Genomic DNA, 16,094 nt, shown 5'->3' with positions numbered 1-16,094 from the left:
CAGAGGAAGAGTGGAAAAAACTGTTATGGACAGATAAATCTAAGTTTGACGTGTTCGGATCACAAAGAAGAACATTCGTGAGACGCATAAAAAATGAAAAATGATGCTGGAGGAGTGCTTGACGCCATTTGTCAAGCATGGTGAAGGCAATGTGATGGTCTGGGGGTCTGGGTCTGGGGGTGCTTTGGTGGTGGTAAAGTGGGAGATTTGTATAGTGTAAAAGGGATCTTGAAGAAGGAAGACTATCACTCCATTTTGCAACGCCATGCCATACCCTGCGGACGGCGCGTAATTGCAGCCAATTGACTCCTACAACAGGACAATGACCCAAAGCACAGCTCCAAACTATGCAAGAACTATTTAGGGAAGAAGCAGTCAGCTGGTATTCTGTCTATAATGGAGTGGCCAGCACAGTCACCGGATCTCAACCCTATTAAGCTGTTGTGGGAGCGAGCAGCTTGACCGTATGGCACGTAAGAAGTGAAATCTCTTCAGATTACCTCAACAATTTCACAACTAGAATGCCAAAAGGTCTGCAAGGCTGTAATTGCTGCAAATGGAAGATTTTTTGACGAAAGCAAAGTTTGAAGGACAGAATAATTATTATTTCAATTAAAAATCATTATTTATAACCTTGACTATATTTCCTATTCATTTTGCAACAACTTTCATGTATGTTTTCATGGAAAACAAGAACATTTGTTAGTGACCCCAAACTTTTGAACAGTAGTGTTTATGTATGTATGTATGTATGCATGTATGCATGTATGCATGTATGCATGTATGCATGTATGCATGTATGCATGTATGCATGTATGCATGTATGCATGTATGCATGTATGCATGTATGCATGTATGCATGTATGTATGTATGTATATACACACACACACACACACACATACACATATATACATATATATATACATAAATAAACACATATATATACATAAATAAACACACAATGACCTGATAGAGAAAGAGAACACAGCAAAGGAAAAGGTACATATAAACGTACAACAGTATAGTAGATGTTAGGTAGACATGTATAGTTTGTATTAAAGGGGCATTCTGGAATTGGGAAAACAACAAAGCGGTCCACTGCCACTGTTTTGTTAAACAGATGAGCAAAAGGGCTGGAGAAATATAACCACTCAAATTCAGAGACAGAGCTATGGATGCAAGGACTGACCGTCCATGAGATCAAATGTATTGTTTTAGCCTACAGTGTTTGTTTACAATTGCATTGTTTACAAACAATGTACTAAAACAGGTCTACATTTGGGATCTGATGGGATACGACAGTTGAACAAAGCTCATGAGGCATTTATAAATTCTTCAAGACTCAATGGCTAAATATAAATGTAAAAGTCATGGATGTACCAAGCCTGTACTGAGTGGCACTCCAGTCTCTTTTCACCTAATTTAACACCTGATTTACTTAACAAAGGGGACATCTCAATAGGTGGTCTAGGTAAGTCATGACATAACACAAGTGGGGGGTTGGGCCTTCCCTCTTTTGTTCTTCATTGCTCTTCTATTGTTCCTTAAGCAAGTGGGGAGGTCGATGACATCAAGTCTTCCCATCAGCCCAACTCCTTGAATGCCCTACTCCATGAAGTTTGCAGTTGTGTCTAAAAAACACTATTTTGCTCAACAACAAAAAATCTACCCTTTCGTGTGTGTACTTAATTGTATTTAGACTTTTCAACAGGAAAAGTTAAAAAAAAAAATCACTGGAGGACTTCTTTAAGTGTACAGGCCTAATTAGAGTAGAGTAAAGGAAAGATGGAGGTACTGACGGTAGGTCCTCCAGGCGAGAGGCCTCGTGCCGGGGGTCCAGCAGGTCATAGCCCACCTCGTTGTAGATCTCCAGGTAAGAGATGTGGGTGGTGTACACCATACTGCTGTCCTGTAGATATCCATTATAGCAGAACAAGACAATACAATGACCCATTTAGGTGGTTATGGTAACAAATTTGAAGGTATCTTCATAAGGACTTAACACATTCATAAGCCATACATAACATAGGTATGTAAACAATAAAAAAATGTATTATCCACTGCTAATAAAATAGTTGTAGTGTATGGGATATCCAAACTCATTTAGTTGCAAATATAAGTTAGTAATGATTGTTAGCTTTTTATCCCTCTTATCTAGCTACAGAGGTGATATATCAAAAGCCAATTAACACGTTCATTCTGGGCTTCTTCTGGGTATGATTAAATTGGATATCATGTCATTTTCTGCATTTATGTCACTCACATCCTCTGGCTAAAGCTGGCCTACACACTAGTGGATGTGTGCAATAGCCTAAACTTGACTGAAAATGGGTGTATTTTATTTACAGGCACCCAAAGCAGTTATATGATAAAAGCAGTCTCAACTGGAGTGACCTGAAACAACTTGTGAGTGAGATGGAGGAAATTTGTTAACAGCCTAGATACAGTGGATATAAAAAGTCTACACACCTGTAAGGGCTGTCGTCGTAAGAAAACCAAGATGCAGCGGAGGATGTGTATTCATTGTAAAGATTTAATCAAATGAACCACTATAAACAAAATACTCGACAGAAACGACAGCAAACAGTCCTGTCTGGTCCTACATGAACAAAACAGAAAACACTCGACAGAAACAATCACCCACAAAAACCCAAAGGAAAAACAGGCTACTTATGTGTGACTCCCAATCAGCAACAACAAGCTACAGCTGTGCCTGATTTGAAGCCACATGGCCAAAATCAACGAAACAAACTAACATAGAAAAAATAACATAGAACGCCCACCCAATGTAACACCCTGGCCTAACCAAAATAAAGAACAAAAACCCCTCTCTATGGCCAGGGCGTTACAACACCCCTGTTAAAATGCCAGGTTTTTGTGATGTAAAAGAATGAGACAAAGATAAATCATGTCATAACTTTTTCTACTGAAAATGTGACCTATAATGTGAACAATTCAATTGAAAAACAAACTGAAATCTTCGAGGGGGAAAAATGAAAAATAAAAACCTTACAATAACCTGGTTGCATAAGTGTGCACACCCTCTTATAACTGGGGATGTGGCTGTGTTCAGAATTAACCAATCACATTTAAACTCATGTTAAATAGAAGTCATTACACACCTGCCATCATTTAAAGTGACTCTGATTAATCACAAATAAAGTTCAGCTGTTCTAGTAGGATTTTCCTGACATTTTCTTAGTTGCATCTCAGAGCAAAAGCCATGGTCTGCAGAGAGCTTCCAAAGCATCAGAGGGATCTCATTGTTGAAAGATAGGAGAAGGGTACAAAATAATTTCCAAAGCATTACATATACCATGGAACACAGTGAAGACAGTCATCATCAAGTGGAGAAAATATGACACCACAGAGACATTACCAAGAACTGGACGTCCCTCCAAAATGTATGAAAAGAAAACTGGTCAGGGAGACTTCCAAGAGGCCTACAGCAACATTAAAGGAACTGCAGGAATTTCTGGCAAGTACTGGTTGTGTGCTACATCTGACAACAATCTCCCGTATTCTTCATATGAATGGGCTATGGGGTAGGGTGGCAAGACAGAAGCCTTTTCTTACAATGAAAAACATCCAAGCCCGGCTGAAGTTTGCAAAAACAAACATCAAGTCCCCCAAAAGCACGTGGGAAAATGTGTTATGGTCTGATGAAACCAAGGTTTAACTTTTTGACCATAATTCCAAAAGGTATGTTTGGCGCAAAACAACACTGCACATCACCCAAAGAACATCATACCCACAGTGAAGCGTGGTGGTGGCAGCATCATTACATTTACATTTACATTTTAGTCATTTAGCAGACGCTCTTATCCAGAGCGACTTACAGTAGTGAATGCATACATTTCATACTTTTTTTTTTTTTTTTTTTTTTCTGTGCTGGCCCCCCGTGGGAATCGAACCCACAACCCTGGTGTTGCAAACATCATGCTCTACCAACTGAGCTACAGGGAAGGCTACATCATGCATTGGGGCTGTTTTTCTTCAGTTGGAACCGGGGCCTTAGTCAGAGTGGAGGGAATTATGAACAGTTCCAAATACCAGGCAATTTTGGCACAAAACCTTCAGGCGTCCGTTAGAAAGCTGAAGATGAAGGGGAAGTTCACCTTTCAGCACGAAAACGACCCAAAGCACACATCCAAATCCACGAAAGCATGGCTTCACCAGAAGAAGATTAACGTTTTGGAATGGCCCAGCCAGAGCCCAGACCTGAATCCAATTGAACATCTCTGGGGTGATCTGAAGAGGGCTGTGCACAGGAGATGTCCTCGCAATCTGACAGATTTGGAGCGCTTTTGCAAAGAAGAGTGGGCAAATATTGCCACATCAAGATGTGCCATGCTAATAGACTCCTACCCAAAAAGACTGAGTGCTGTAATAAAATCAAAAGGTGCTTCAACAAAGTATTACTTTAAGGGTGTGCACACTTACGCGTTTTTTATTTTTCATTTTTCCCCCTCAAAGATTTCAGTTTGTTTTTCAATTGAATTGTTCACGTTATAGGTCACATTAAAGGTGGAAAAAGTTCTGACATGATTTATCTTTGTCTCATTATTTTACATCACAAAAACCTGCCATTTTAACAGGGGTGTGTAGACTTTTTAAATCCACTGTACTTCCTGAGGTCTAATTTTCACTTAGTCGTGCATTTATGTCGATGAGAGACTGAAGGCAGTGGTGGAAAAAGTACGCAATTGTCATACTTGAGTTAAAGTAAAGATAATAGAACATTACTCAAGTAAAAATGAAACCCAGTAAAATACTACTTGAGTAAAAGTCTAAAAGTATTTGGTTTAAAAATATACTTAAGTATCAAAAGTAAATGTAATAACTAAAATATACTTATCAAAAGTAAATGTAGAAATTATTTCAAATTCCTAATATTAAGCAAACCATTTTCTAGTTTTTTTTATTTACAGATAGCTAGGTTGTCTGTCTGATCCGCACCTGTTCCTTGTCTGTCATTAGTGGGGTGGGGGGGGGGTATTTAGTGTGTCTTTTCAGTTCAGGATTTCGTGCGGGATTGTTTTATGTCTATTCAAGACAAACATTATTAAGCGCTGCTCCCTATTCTAGTTTTGCCGGGCGGCGCCCCGTGCGTCATTTGTTTTGGGAACGTGTTCCCTCTTTGAGTATTGTGTTCGCCCTGTGCCTTTCGGCTTCTTGTGTTGTTTTCGGGTTGTTATTAAACGCTATCGCACTACCGGACCTCTGTCTCCTGCAATTGACTCTGCCTCTCTACTGCTCCTGGTAAATCGTGACAATATCAGAGGCCGTAGAGATGACCAGGAATGTTCTCTTGATAAGTGTGTGAATTGGACCCTTTTCCTGTCCTTTTGGGTGTCAGGAAAAATGTATGGAGTAAAAAGTACATTATTTTCTTTAGGAATGTAGTGAAGTAAAAGTAGTCAAAAATATAAATAATAAAGTAAAGTATTATTATACCCCCAAAGAATGCTTTAGTAATTAAAAGTATTTTACACCACTGACTGAAGGTGATATTTTCCTCTCACAAAGACACTGTGCTGTGAGCGAACGCACAGCAAGTGAAATTATAATCTGCAGTTATGTTGTAACTTTTCTTTAACAATTTCCTTGAGGTGAAACTTTAGCTTAAAAGAAGATTTAGTTACAGAGTGATTAATATTGGCAACCCACAACTAAAATCTTGCATAATTGCGACAGAAGCTCAATTTATGTTCTGGTGAATACGTGATACTAGAACGAGGAGCAGAAGTAGGGAGGTAGCTCCACCCCTTCTCTCTGCAAGTTTTGGGCAAGTCTATGGGTCACGTCCCCTCTCCTTGCGAAATTTGAAAGATGCAAGCACTGGCGAAATCGTGATTTGTCCAAATGATCAGTGACAAAAAAAATCACTACACCTGAATAAAAGTTCCACATTAGATATCATTTATGTTACCTACCTCTGTCCACAAGAGATTACAGCGTGATAGATGCACCACACACAATGCAAATCGCGAAGTACAGTATCAAAACTTTTCAGTGTGTTAGCTCACAGCACAGCTGTTTTTGTGTGGGGAAAATGTTGTCCAAAGTGAAAATGTAAGTAGAAGGTAGGATTCTCCCCTAAAGGAGTAAATCCGCAAAATCCAAAATTACACAGCATTAGGCCCATCACATGACTGACCTGGCTGAAGTGCTGGTAGAGGTAAGAGAGTGTGCGAGGGATGATGCCCCGGTCACTGTAGCGCTCAGCGCCTCCTGTGATGGTGAAGGTCTTCCCGCTACCAGTCTGGCCATAGGCAAAGATGGTACCATTGTATCCCGACAACACACTGTCCAGAAAGATCAAGAACAAGGTGCAAACACACTTCACAGTAACTATACAGGTAATCGTATAAAAATACTATTCTGGTGACTTTAAATCATAAGAGTGGAAAGAGCAGGGTGTTGTTGTACTGTGGTACAACATTGCTCATCTCATATGTATATACTATATTCTATACCATCTACTGCATCTTGCCTATGCCGCACTGCCATCGCTCATCGATATATTTATATGTACATATTCTTATTCATCCCTACATTTGTGTGTATAAGGTAGTTGTTGAGAATTTGTTTGATTACTTGTTAGGTATTACTGCATTGTCAGTACTAGAAGCACAAGCATTTCGCTACACTCGCATTAACATCTGCTAACCATGTGTATGTGACCAATAAAATTTGATTTGATTTGATACTGTTGTATCCAGCCCACATACTGCCCAGATAAACAAAAAACAACATCAAGCTCAATTTGGCTTGTGGAGGGAGAACTTAAAGGGACATTTCACTCAAAAATGAAAGTTTGTCAGATGTATTCAGACCTCAAAAGTAGACTAATGTCAAGCTGAAACCACGTCTAATGACATCGATTGTGTAGATCTAGCTATATGCCTCACTTAACCACTAAATGGAAAATATGAGTACTGTCTAATTTCCAAGTTTAATTTGGTCCTTATTTTTTCCATTCATTTGGGATTGAAACATATAGGCTAGATGGATCTACACAGCCAATATCATGGGACATGGTTTCAACTTGACATCCGTCAACTTTGGAGATCTGAAAACATCTCACAAACTTTGGATCGAAAGTGTTCTTTTAAGTTCTTTTAACTAGCAGGTAAGACAGATCCCAAATAAACATTTGCCCACCATTATGAGATGCAAATACATAATAAAGTACAGAGAAAGAGACGCCTCACAAGTCCTCAACTGGCAGCTCATCAAATAGTACCCGCAAAACACCAGTCTCAACGTCAACAGTGAAGAAGCGACTCCGGGATTCTGGCCTTCTAGGCAGAGTTGCAGAGAAAAAGCCATATCTCAGACTGGCCAATAAAAATAAAAGATTAAGATGGGCAAAAGAACACAGACACTTGACAGAAGAACTCTGCCTAGAAGGCCAGCATCCCGGTGTCGCCTCTTCACTGTTGACGTTGAGACTGGTGTTTTGTGGGTACTATTTAATGAAGCTGCCAGTTGAGGACTTGTGAGGCGTCTGTTTCTCAAACTGGACACTCGTTGTGCTCCGGGGCCTCCCACTCCTCTTTCTATTCTGGTTAAAGCCAGTTTGCGCTGTTTTGTGAAGGGAGTAGTGTACAGCGTTGTACAAGATCTTCACTTTCTTGGCAATTTCTCACATGGAATAGCCTTCATTTCTCAGAACAAGAATAGACTGACGAGTTTCAGAAGAAAGTTCTTTGTTTCTAACCATTTTGAGCCTGTAATCGAACCCACAAATGCTGATGCTCCAGATACTAGTCCAGATACTGACTAGTCTAAAGAAGGACAGTTTTATTGCTTCTTTAATCAGGACAGCAGTTTTCAGCTGTGCTACTATAAATGCAAAAGGCCTTTCTAATGATCAATTAGCCTATTAAAATGATAAACTTGGATTAGCTAACACAACGTGCCATTGGAACACAGGAGTGACGGTTGCTGATAATGGTTCTCTGTACGCCTATGTAGATATTCCATTAGAAATCAGCCGTTTCCAGCTACAATAGTCATTTACAGCATTAACAATGTCTACACTGTATTTCTGATCAATTTGATGTTATTTTAATGGACAAAAAATGTGCTTTTCAATCAAAAACAAGGACATTTCTAAGTGACCCCAATCTTTTGAACGGTAGTGTAAAACTTGTACCGTAAATTCCGGACTATAAGCCGCAACTTTTTTCCCAGTTTTGAACCTCGCGGCTTATACAATGACGCGGCTAATATATGGATTTTTCCCGCTTTCAATTTTTTTTCTTACAAAAAACACTTTCTGTGACGTGCTCAGTTTTTTGCCGGCATGAAGCATTCATTAGACCAATGAAATTGCCGAACGGGTTAAGTTCAAACAACTTTTTTGTTTACTGTTTAGATTAAATCGAGCGCTCTCAAACTTACCATCATTCTGATTACGGTAGTCATTTTGTCACCCTCATCATGGCAAAGACACGGAGAAATGCATATGATGCAGCTTTCAAGTTGAAGGCGATTGATCTGGCTGTTGGAAAAGGAAATAGAGCTGCTGCACGGGAGCTTGGTCTTAATGAGTCGATGATAAAACGTTGGAAACAGCAGCGTGAGGAATTGACTCAGTGCAAAAAGACAACTAAAGCTTACTGCAAATTTTTTTTTTTTTACAAGCCGTGTTTCGTTAAAGCCTGTGTAAAGTTCATTTGTTTCAATGTACCGGTAGGCACCTGCGGCTTATAGACATGTGCAGCTTATTTATGTTCAAAATAATATATATTTTTTAATTCAGTGGGTGCGGCTTATATTCAGGTGTTCTTAATAGTCCGGAAATTACGGTAGTATATTTGAGGTTTAAAAAAGCTTATTTAGTTTGTAATTTCCGCTTGGATGTGTCAACCCCTACAAAAATGTCCATTAATTATAATCCACATAATAATTCACTGTTGCTGCAGGATTATTTTCCTGCTATAGCAAATTGGCTCAAATTAAGATCGTAAATCTGTATGTGCTACAGGCGGTGGCGTTACCCGCTAGACCAGCCTCAGGCACTCAAGACACGTTGGTTTAAGTGGCGGATAGGGAGGGACCACCCCTGTCAAGCCAACGTTATCCCACCGTTAAGAGGAAAACAACCTAAACCTCCCCGAGACTTGATTGAATTGAAGCTGACACTATAAATCTACAGAAAAAGATTGTAGCGAAAGACACACAGCGACGGCCACAGACAGACTGATCTGCCGGTGAGCAGGAATGTCTTGGTTGAGTGAAGAAGGGCCCAAACCCAGTCAGCAGGGTTTTGTGTCTGGTTGGTGTCTTGGTGAGACTATATTTTGGTTTGGCATTCAACAAGACACCACACGTGCAGAAGAGCGACATGGAATGGAAACCATTTTGAAGAGACCTGAACCTGTAATTGAATGAAATGTACATCCAAATGGATGCTAACGAAAGTCCGTGGGAAGGAAAGAAAGGTCTGGGGTAGGTTGGCAGAAAAACGGGCTCTTCATTGCGAAATTACAAATGACTGCAAAGGCATACATTCTGTCCTCTCCATGATGTCAAATTTAGGGAACCAGATATCCGTTAATACACTTTATAGGCCTATAGCAACAGTATTAGTATTACATTCTGAATCATTGAATTGAAATCTTTCCAAAGATTTCAGCCTCAAGCTCGTTTTGTTTGGGACATTCAAACGATTATTTTAGAGTGGTGAGCAGTAACTCTTCCACTGCTGTACGCCTTCTACGAAAACCTGCTGTACCATCTACAAAAATGGAAAAAATGGTCTCATTCATCAGTCTATACAAAAAAATACATCCATTCATTCATTCATTAGAAGGGTGGGTTGCTCTGGCTGGGATGGACGTTGTTGGGCAGACACTATGTTCTGCGTTCCAAGTGTCCCCCTATTCCCTATAAAGTGCACTACATTTGAAGAGAACCCTATGGGCCCTGGTCAAAAGTAGCGCACTAAATAGGAAATAGAGGCCCTTTTGGAAACAGCTTATCCCTAACAAGAGTGACTCATGCCTGCTATGGTGAAAAGAGGAAAGACGGACACTGGTTCTGTGTCATAACGACAGGCCTAATGATGCGGCCTGGGCTCAACCACTTAAGCCTGGGTGTTTCCAAACACTTCTTCCTGTTTACAAGTCATTCTTCCTGGAGACGGACAGAGCCCTTCTTAGGGCACTTCACCATCCCTTAGACCTGCTCCTCTCTACTCTCTCTATTTTCCTCCACACCTCTTTATTTATACTGTATTTTAACTCCTTCTCACTTCATACTGTCCTACCGAACTATGAACAATGTTACTTGTAGCCCATAGGGAGATAGTAAATTGGATTTGTGTTACGGCAATAATAAAAAGGGGCATATAAGTTGCTGAAGCCCCCCATTGAGCACATCGGACCACTAGGCAATTCAATTACTGCCAGCATTCAAAGAAAGTAATGGGCAGTCAAGATATGGTAAGAGAAAGCTACAGAAAGCCTGCAAAGCTGTTTGTCCTGTACAGTTTTATAATGGATTATACCCTTGAGTCAGTATGAGTAGTGACTGTCTATATCCATTTCTCTGAGGGCATGTTAGCCCCTACAAAGATGGTGAAATGCTATCCAAATAACAAGCCATTTCTGCAGAGCTTAAACACACATATTTTTCTGCTGGCAACAATCAGGAAGTGAAAACCTTGTAGAGGACAGTAAAACAACCAATAGCCCAGGCTAAGGACAACTACAAAAATAAAGTGGAAAACATGTTCCACACAGGGAACCTCAGGCAGGCCTAGCAAAGTCTGGCAACCCTCACCGAGCAAGCCAAAAAGAAAACCAAAGGGAAAAACATGAAGGAAGAGGAACAGTTTGTCAATGAACTCGTCACTTTTAACTGTTTTGATAATCACGACTTCTCCACTCTAACAGAAAGCCTGACGGAAAAACTGCCGCTCCAGTCCCTGGATGGAGTGGAGGTGCCAACCATTGAGAAGGAGGAGGTGAGACAGGTCTTCAAGAGAATCAAATCCAACAAAGTCTACTGAAGGAATGCTCAGATGAGCTGGCAGACATCTTTTGCACTCTCTTAAACAACTCCCTATCAGAACACATGGTTCCCTCACTCTTGAAGACATCTGAGATCCGACCAGTTCTAAAAAAGAACAATCCAGCGGAGCTGAATGACTATCATCATGTGGCATTAATGTCAGTCATGGTGAAATGCCTTGTGGAGTGACGAAATACCCTTGCGGTCTCTGCCTGGCCGACTATGTTCACTGGGATTCTCTGCCTCTGACCCCATTACGGTGGCTGACTCACTGGCTTGCTCTTCGCTCTTCCATCCTTCCTGTCCTTGGGCTGGTGCAGTGGGGAGATCTTCGTGGGCTATACTCGGCCTTGTCTCAGGGTAGTAAGTTAGTGGCCTGTTGATATCCCTTTAGTGGTGTGGGGGACTGTGCTTTGTCAAAGTGGTTGGGGTTTCCTGCCTGGTTGTCCCTGTCCGGGGCTAACTGTGGATGTAACCTAGCTCCCCTATCTCAGTCTCCTGTATCTACGCTGCAATAGTCTATTTGCCGAGCGGCGAGGGTCAGTCTGTTAAATCTGGTGTAATTCTCCTGTGAGATCTTAGATATGCTCCCTCTAATTCTCCCATCTCGCCCTCTCTCCCCTCCTGGAGGACATGAGCCCTAGGACCATACCTCAGGACTGCCTGGTCCAAACTTGTTCCATTTAAGAGTAATGGAGGCCACTGTGTTCTTGGGGACCTTCAATGCTGCAGACATTTGTTGGTAGCCTTCCCCAGATCTGTACCTCGAAACAATCCTGTCTCGGAGCTCTACGGATAATTCCTTCAACCTGATGGCTTGGTTTATGCTCTGACATGCACTGTCAACTGTGGGAGCTTATATAGACACGTGTGCCTTTCCAAATCATGTCCGAAGAATTGAATTTACCACAGGTTGACTCCAATCAAGTTGTAGAAACATCTCAAGGATGATCAATGGAAACAGGATGCACATGAACTGAATTTCGAGTCTCATATCAAAGGGTCTGAATACTTATGTAAATAAGGTATTTCTGGGTTTTATATTTAATATATTTGCAAACATTTCAAAAAATATGTTTTTCCTTTGTGATTATGGGGTATTGTGCGTAGATTGCTGAGGAATTTTTTTATTTTATACATTTTAGAAGAAGGCTGTAACCTAACAAAACGTGGAAAAAGTGAAGGGGTCTGAATACTTAGAAGTTTGGACACACATTTTTCTTAATTTTTACTACTTTCTCATTGTAGAATAATAGTGAAGACATCAAAACCATGAAATAACACAAATGGAATCATGTAGGAACCAAAAAAGTGTTAAACAAATCAAAATATATTTTATATTTGAGATTTTTGAAAGTAGCCACACTTTGCCTTGATGACATCCTTGCACACTCTTAGCAATCTCTCAACCAGCTTCACCTGGAATGATTTTCCAACAGTCTTGAAGGAGTTCCCACATATGCTGAGCACCTGTTGGCTGATTCTCCTTCACTCTGCAGTCCAACTCAACCCAAACCATCTCATTTGGGTTCAGGTCAGGTGATTGTGGAGGCCAGGTCATCTGATGCAGCACTCAATCACTCTCCTTCTTGGTCAAATAGCCCTTACACAGCCTGGAGGTGTGTTGGGTCATTGTCCTGTTGAAAAACAAATGATAGTCCCACAATGCGCAAACCAGATGTGATGTCGTATCGCTGCAGTATGCTGTGGGAGCCATGATGGTTAAGTGTGCCTTGAATTCTAAATAAATCACTGACAGGGGCTTCGTTTCAAACTCATAAAAGACACACCCTCGTCCACTTACCCTCACCTTATGCCCTTAGGGGAATCCCCGCAACCATATTTTTCAGCGGTCCAATGATTAGCCAAGCAAGGGAAGTTTGCAACGTAAGCCCTTCAGCCCTCGTTTTTAATGGAGTTTGGAAGTGTACAATTATGTTCACTTTGGGGCCTGAAACGCCCCATAATTCAATTTGTGATGATTGTACATCAGCTAAGAAAAGTCTGCCAAAACGTAAAACCTCAGCATCAATATCAACCTCAACATCAATATTCTCCTTCTTCAGAAGGAGCAAGGCAGGCTAACGTTAGTTAGCTAATTAATTTGCTAGCTATCATACAGTAGGTGTATATTAATAATTATATAGTTAATATAAGTAGACATGCAATCATAATTGACTGTAGCGCATATAAAGCACCCACAAGCTACTGGTGGCTGACAACACTATAGTCACGACGAACGAGTGACGAATTTCCAGACAAGGGCGGTCCATTCAAAATGAAATCCTTCCTCCCTAGCCCCTTGCCCTGCAAGTGTAAACTCGTCAGACATCATGATATGTCATCAGAAGTGCCCACTTAATTTGAGGGCTGAGGGAAGAGGGTGTGTCTGTTAATAGTTTAGAATGCAGCCAGTGTCACCAGCAAAGCACAACCACACCTTCACACCCCCTCCTCCATGCTTCACGGTGGGAACCACACATGCGGAGACCATCCGTTGACCTACTCTGTCTCACAAAGACATAGCGGTTGGAACCAAAAATCTCAAATTTGGACTCATCAGACCAAAGGACAGATTTCACCGGTCGAATGTCCAATGCTCAAGTTGCCGAAGCAAGTCTATTGTTCTGATCTGTGTCCTTTAGTAGTGGTTTCTTTGCAGCAATTGGACCATGAAGACCTGATTAATGCAGTCTCCCTCTGAGATGTCTGTTACTTGAACTCTGAAGCATTTATTTGGGCTGCAATTTCTGAGGCTGTTAACGCGAATTAACTAATCCTCTGCAGCAAAGGTAACTCCGGGTCTTCCTTTACTGTGGCGGTGTTCATGAGAGCCAGTTTCATCATAGCGCTTGATGATTTTAGCGACTGCACTTGAAGAAAATGTCAAAGTTCTTGAAATTTTCAGGATTGACTGACCTTCATGTCTTAAAGTAATGATGGACTGACGTTTCTCTTTGCTTATTTGAGCTGTTCTTACCATAATATGGACATGATCTTTTACCAAATAGGGCTATGTTCTGTATACCCCCCTAACTTGTCACAAAACAACTGATTGGCTGAAATGCATTAAGAAGGAAAGAAATTCCACAAATTCAGTTTTAACAAGGCACACATGTTAATCACACATGTTAATTGAAATGCATTCCTGGTGACTACCTCATGAAGCTGGTTGAGAGAATGCCAAGAGTGTGCAAAGCTGTCATCAAGGCAAATGGTGGCTACTTTGAGGAATCTCAATTTTTTGGTTACGACATGATTCCATATGTGATATTTTTTTGTTTTGATGTCTTCACTATTATTCTGCAATGCAAAAAAATAGTGAAAATAAAGAAAAAATCTGGAATGAGTAGGTGTCCATACTTTTTACTGTATGTATGTATGTATGTATGTATGTATGTATGTATGTATGTATGTATGTATGTATGTATGTATGTATGTATGTATGTACTGTTGAAGTCGGAAGTTAACATACACCAAAGCAAAATACATTTAAACTCAGTTTTTCACAATTCCTGACATTTAATCCTCGTAAAAATTCCCTGTCTTAGGTCAGTTAGGATCACCACTTTATTTTAAGAATGTGAAATGTCAGAATAATAGTGGAGAGAATGATTTATTTCAGTTTTTATTTCTTTCATCACATTTCCAGTGGGTCAGAAGTTTGCATACACTCAATTAGTATTTGGTAGCATTGCTTTTAAATTGTTTAACTTGGGTCAAATGTTTCGGATATTCTTCCACAAGCTTCCCACAATAAATTGGGTGAATTTTGGCCCATTCCCCCTGACAGAGCTGGTATAACTGAGTCAGGTTTGTAGGTCTCCTTGCTCGCACACGCTTTAACTTCCTGTCTGATGTCTTGAGATGTTGCTTCAATATATCCACATAATTTTCCTGCCTCATGATGCCATCTATTTTGTGAAGTGCACCAGTCTCTCCTGCAGAAAAGCACCCCCACAACATGATGCTGCCACCCCCGTGCTTCACGGTTGGGATGGTGTTCTTTGGCTTGCAAGCCTCACCCTTTTTCCTCCAAACATAACGATGGTGATTATGGCCCAATAGTTCAATTTTTGTATCATCAGACCAGAGGACATTTTTCCAAAAAGTACGATCTTTGTCCCTATATACAGTTGCAAACCGTAATCTTGCTTTTTATGGCGGTTTTGGAGCAGTGGCTTCTTCCTTGCTGAGCGGCCTTTCAGGTTATGTTGATATAGGACTCGATTTACTGTGGATATAGATACATTAGTACCTGTTTCCTCCAGCATCTTCACAAGATCCTTTGCTTTTGGTCTGGGATTGATTTGCACTTTTCGCACCAAAGTATGTTCATCTCTAGGAGACAGAACGCGTCTCCTTCCTGAGCGGTATGACGGCTGCGTTGTCCCATGGTGTTTATACTTGCGTACTATTGTTTGTACAGATGAACGTGGTACCTTCAGGCATTTGGAAATTGCTCCCAAGGATGAACCAGACTTGTGGAGGTCTACCATTTTTGTGGAGGTCTTGGCTGATTTCTTTTGATTTTACCATGATGTCAAGCAAAGAGGTTCAGCTTGGAGTTCACCACTAACGAGTCACATGACACCGGGGAGGGAAAATGGCTAATTGGGCCCAATTTGGATATTTTTACTTAGGGGTGTACTCACTTTTGTTGCCAGCGGTTTAGACATCAATGGCTGTGTGTTGTGTTATTTTGAGGGGACAGCAAATTTACACTGTTATACAAGCTGTACACTCACTACTTCACATTGTAGCAAAGTGTCATTTCTTCAGTGTCACATGAAAAGATATACTCAAATATTTACAAAAATGTGAGGGGTGTACTCACTTTTGTGAGATACTGTATATATATATATGTATATATATATGTATATATATATATATATATATATATATATACACACACACACAGTTCAAGTCAGAAGTTTACATACAATTAGGTTGGAGTCACTAAAACTCGTTTTTCAACCTCTCCACAAATTTCTTGTTAACAAACTATAGTTTTGGCAAGTCTGTTAGGACATCTACTTTGTGCATGACATAAGTAATTTTTCCA

At 40.5% G+C, this 16,094-nt stretch overlaps 1 protein-coding gene across 2 annotated transcripts in view; it reads right to left on the bottom strand.

Moving 5' to 3' along the window:
- The window catches only part of kif6 (kinesin family member 6), a 261,943-nt gene that overhangs the window by 211,474 nt on the left and 34,375 nt on the right, over positions 1–16,094 (bottom strand). The window contains exons 4-5 of one of the 2 annotated variants that reach the window (XM_029766851.1): positions 6,162–6,309; positions 1,801–1,910 (exon numbers count right to left, since the gene is read on the bottom strand). The exons of the other annotated variant lie outside the window; for it this stretch is intronic. Of the exons in view, the coding sequence (XP_029622711.1) occupies positions 1,801–1,910; positions 6,162–6,309 (258 nt within the window). The remainder of the gene's footprint in view (positions 1–1,800; positions 1,911–6,161; positions 6,310–16,094) is intronic. 2 annotated transcript variants of the gene reach the window in all.

Source organism: Salmo trutta, chromosome 12 (genome assembly GCF_901001165.1).
Source record: "Salmo trutta chromosome 12, fSalTru1.1, whole genome shotgun sequence".
NCBI lineage: Eukaryota > Metazoa > Chordata > Actinopteri > Salmoniformes > Salmonidae > Salmo > Salmo trutta.
Note: the sequence above shows the minus strand (reverse complement) of the source record. Positions and strands in the feature narration are given on the sequence as shown.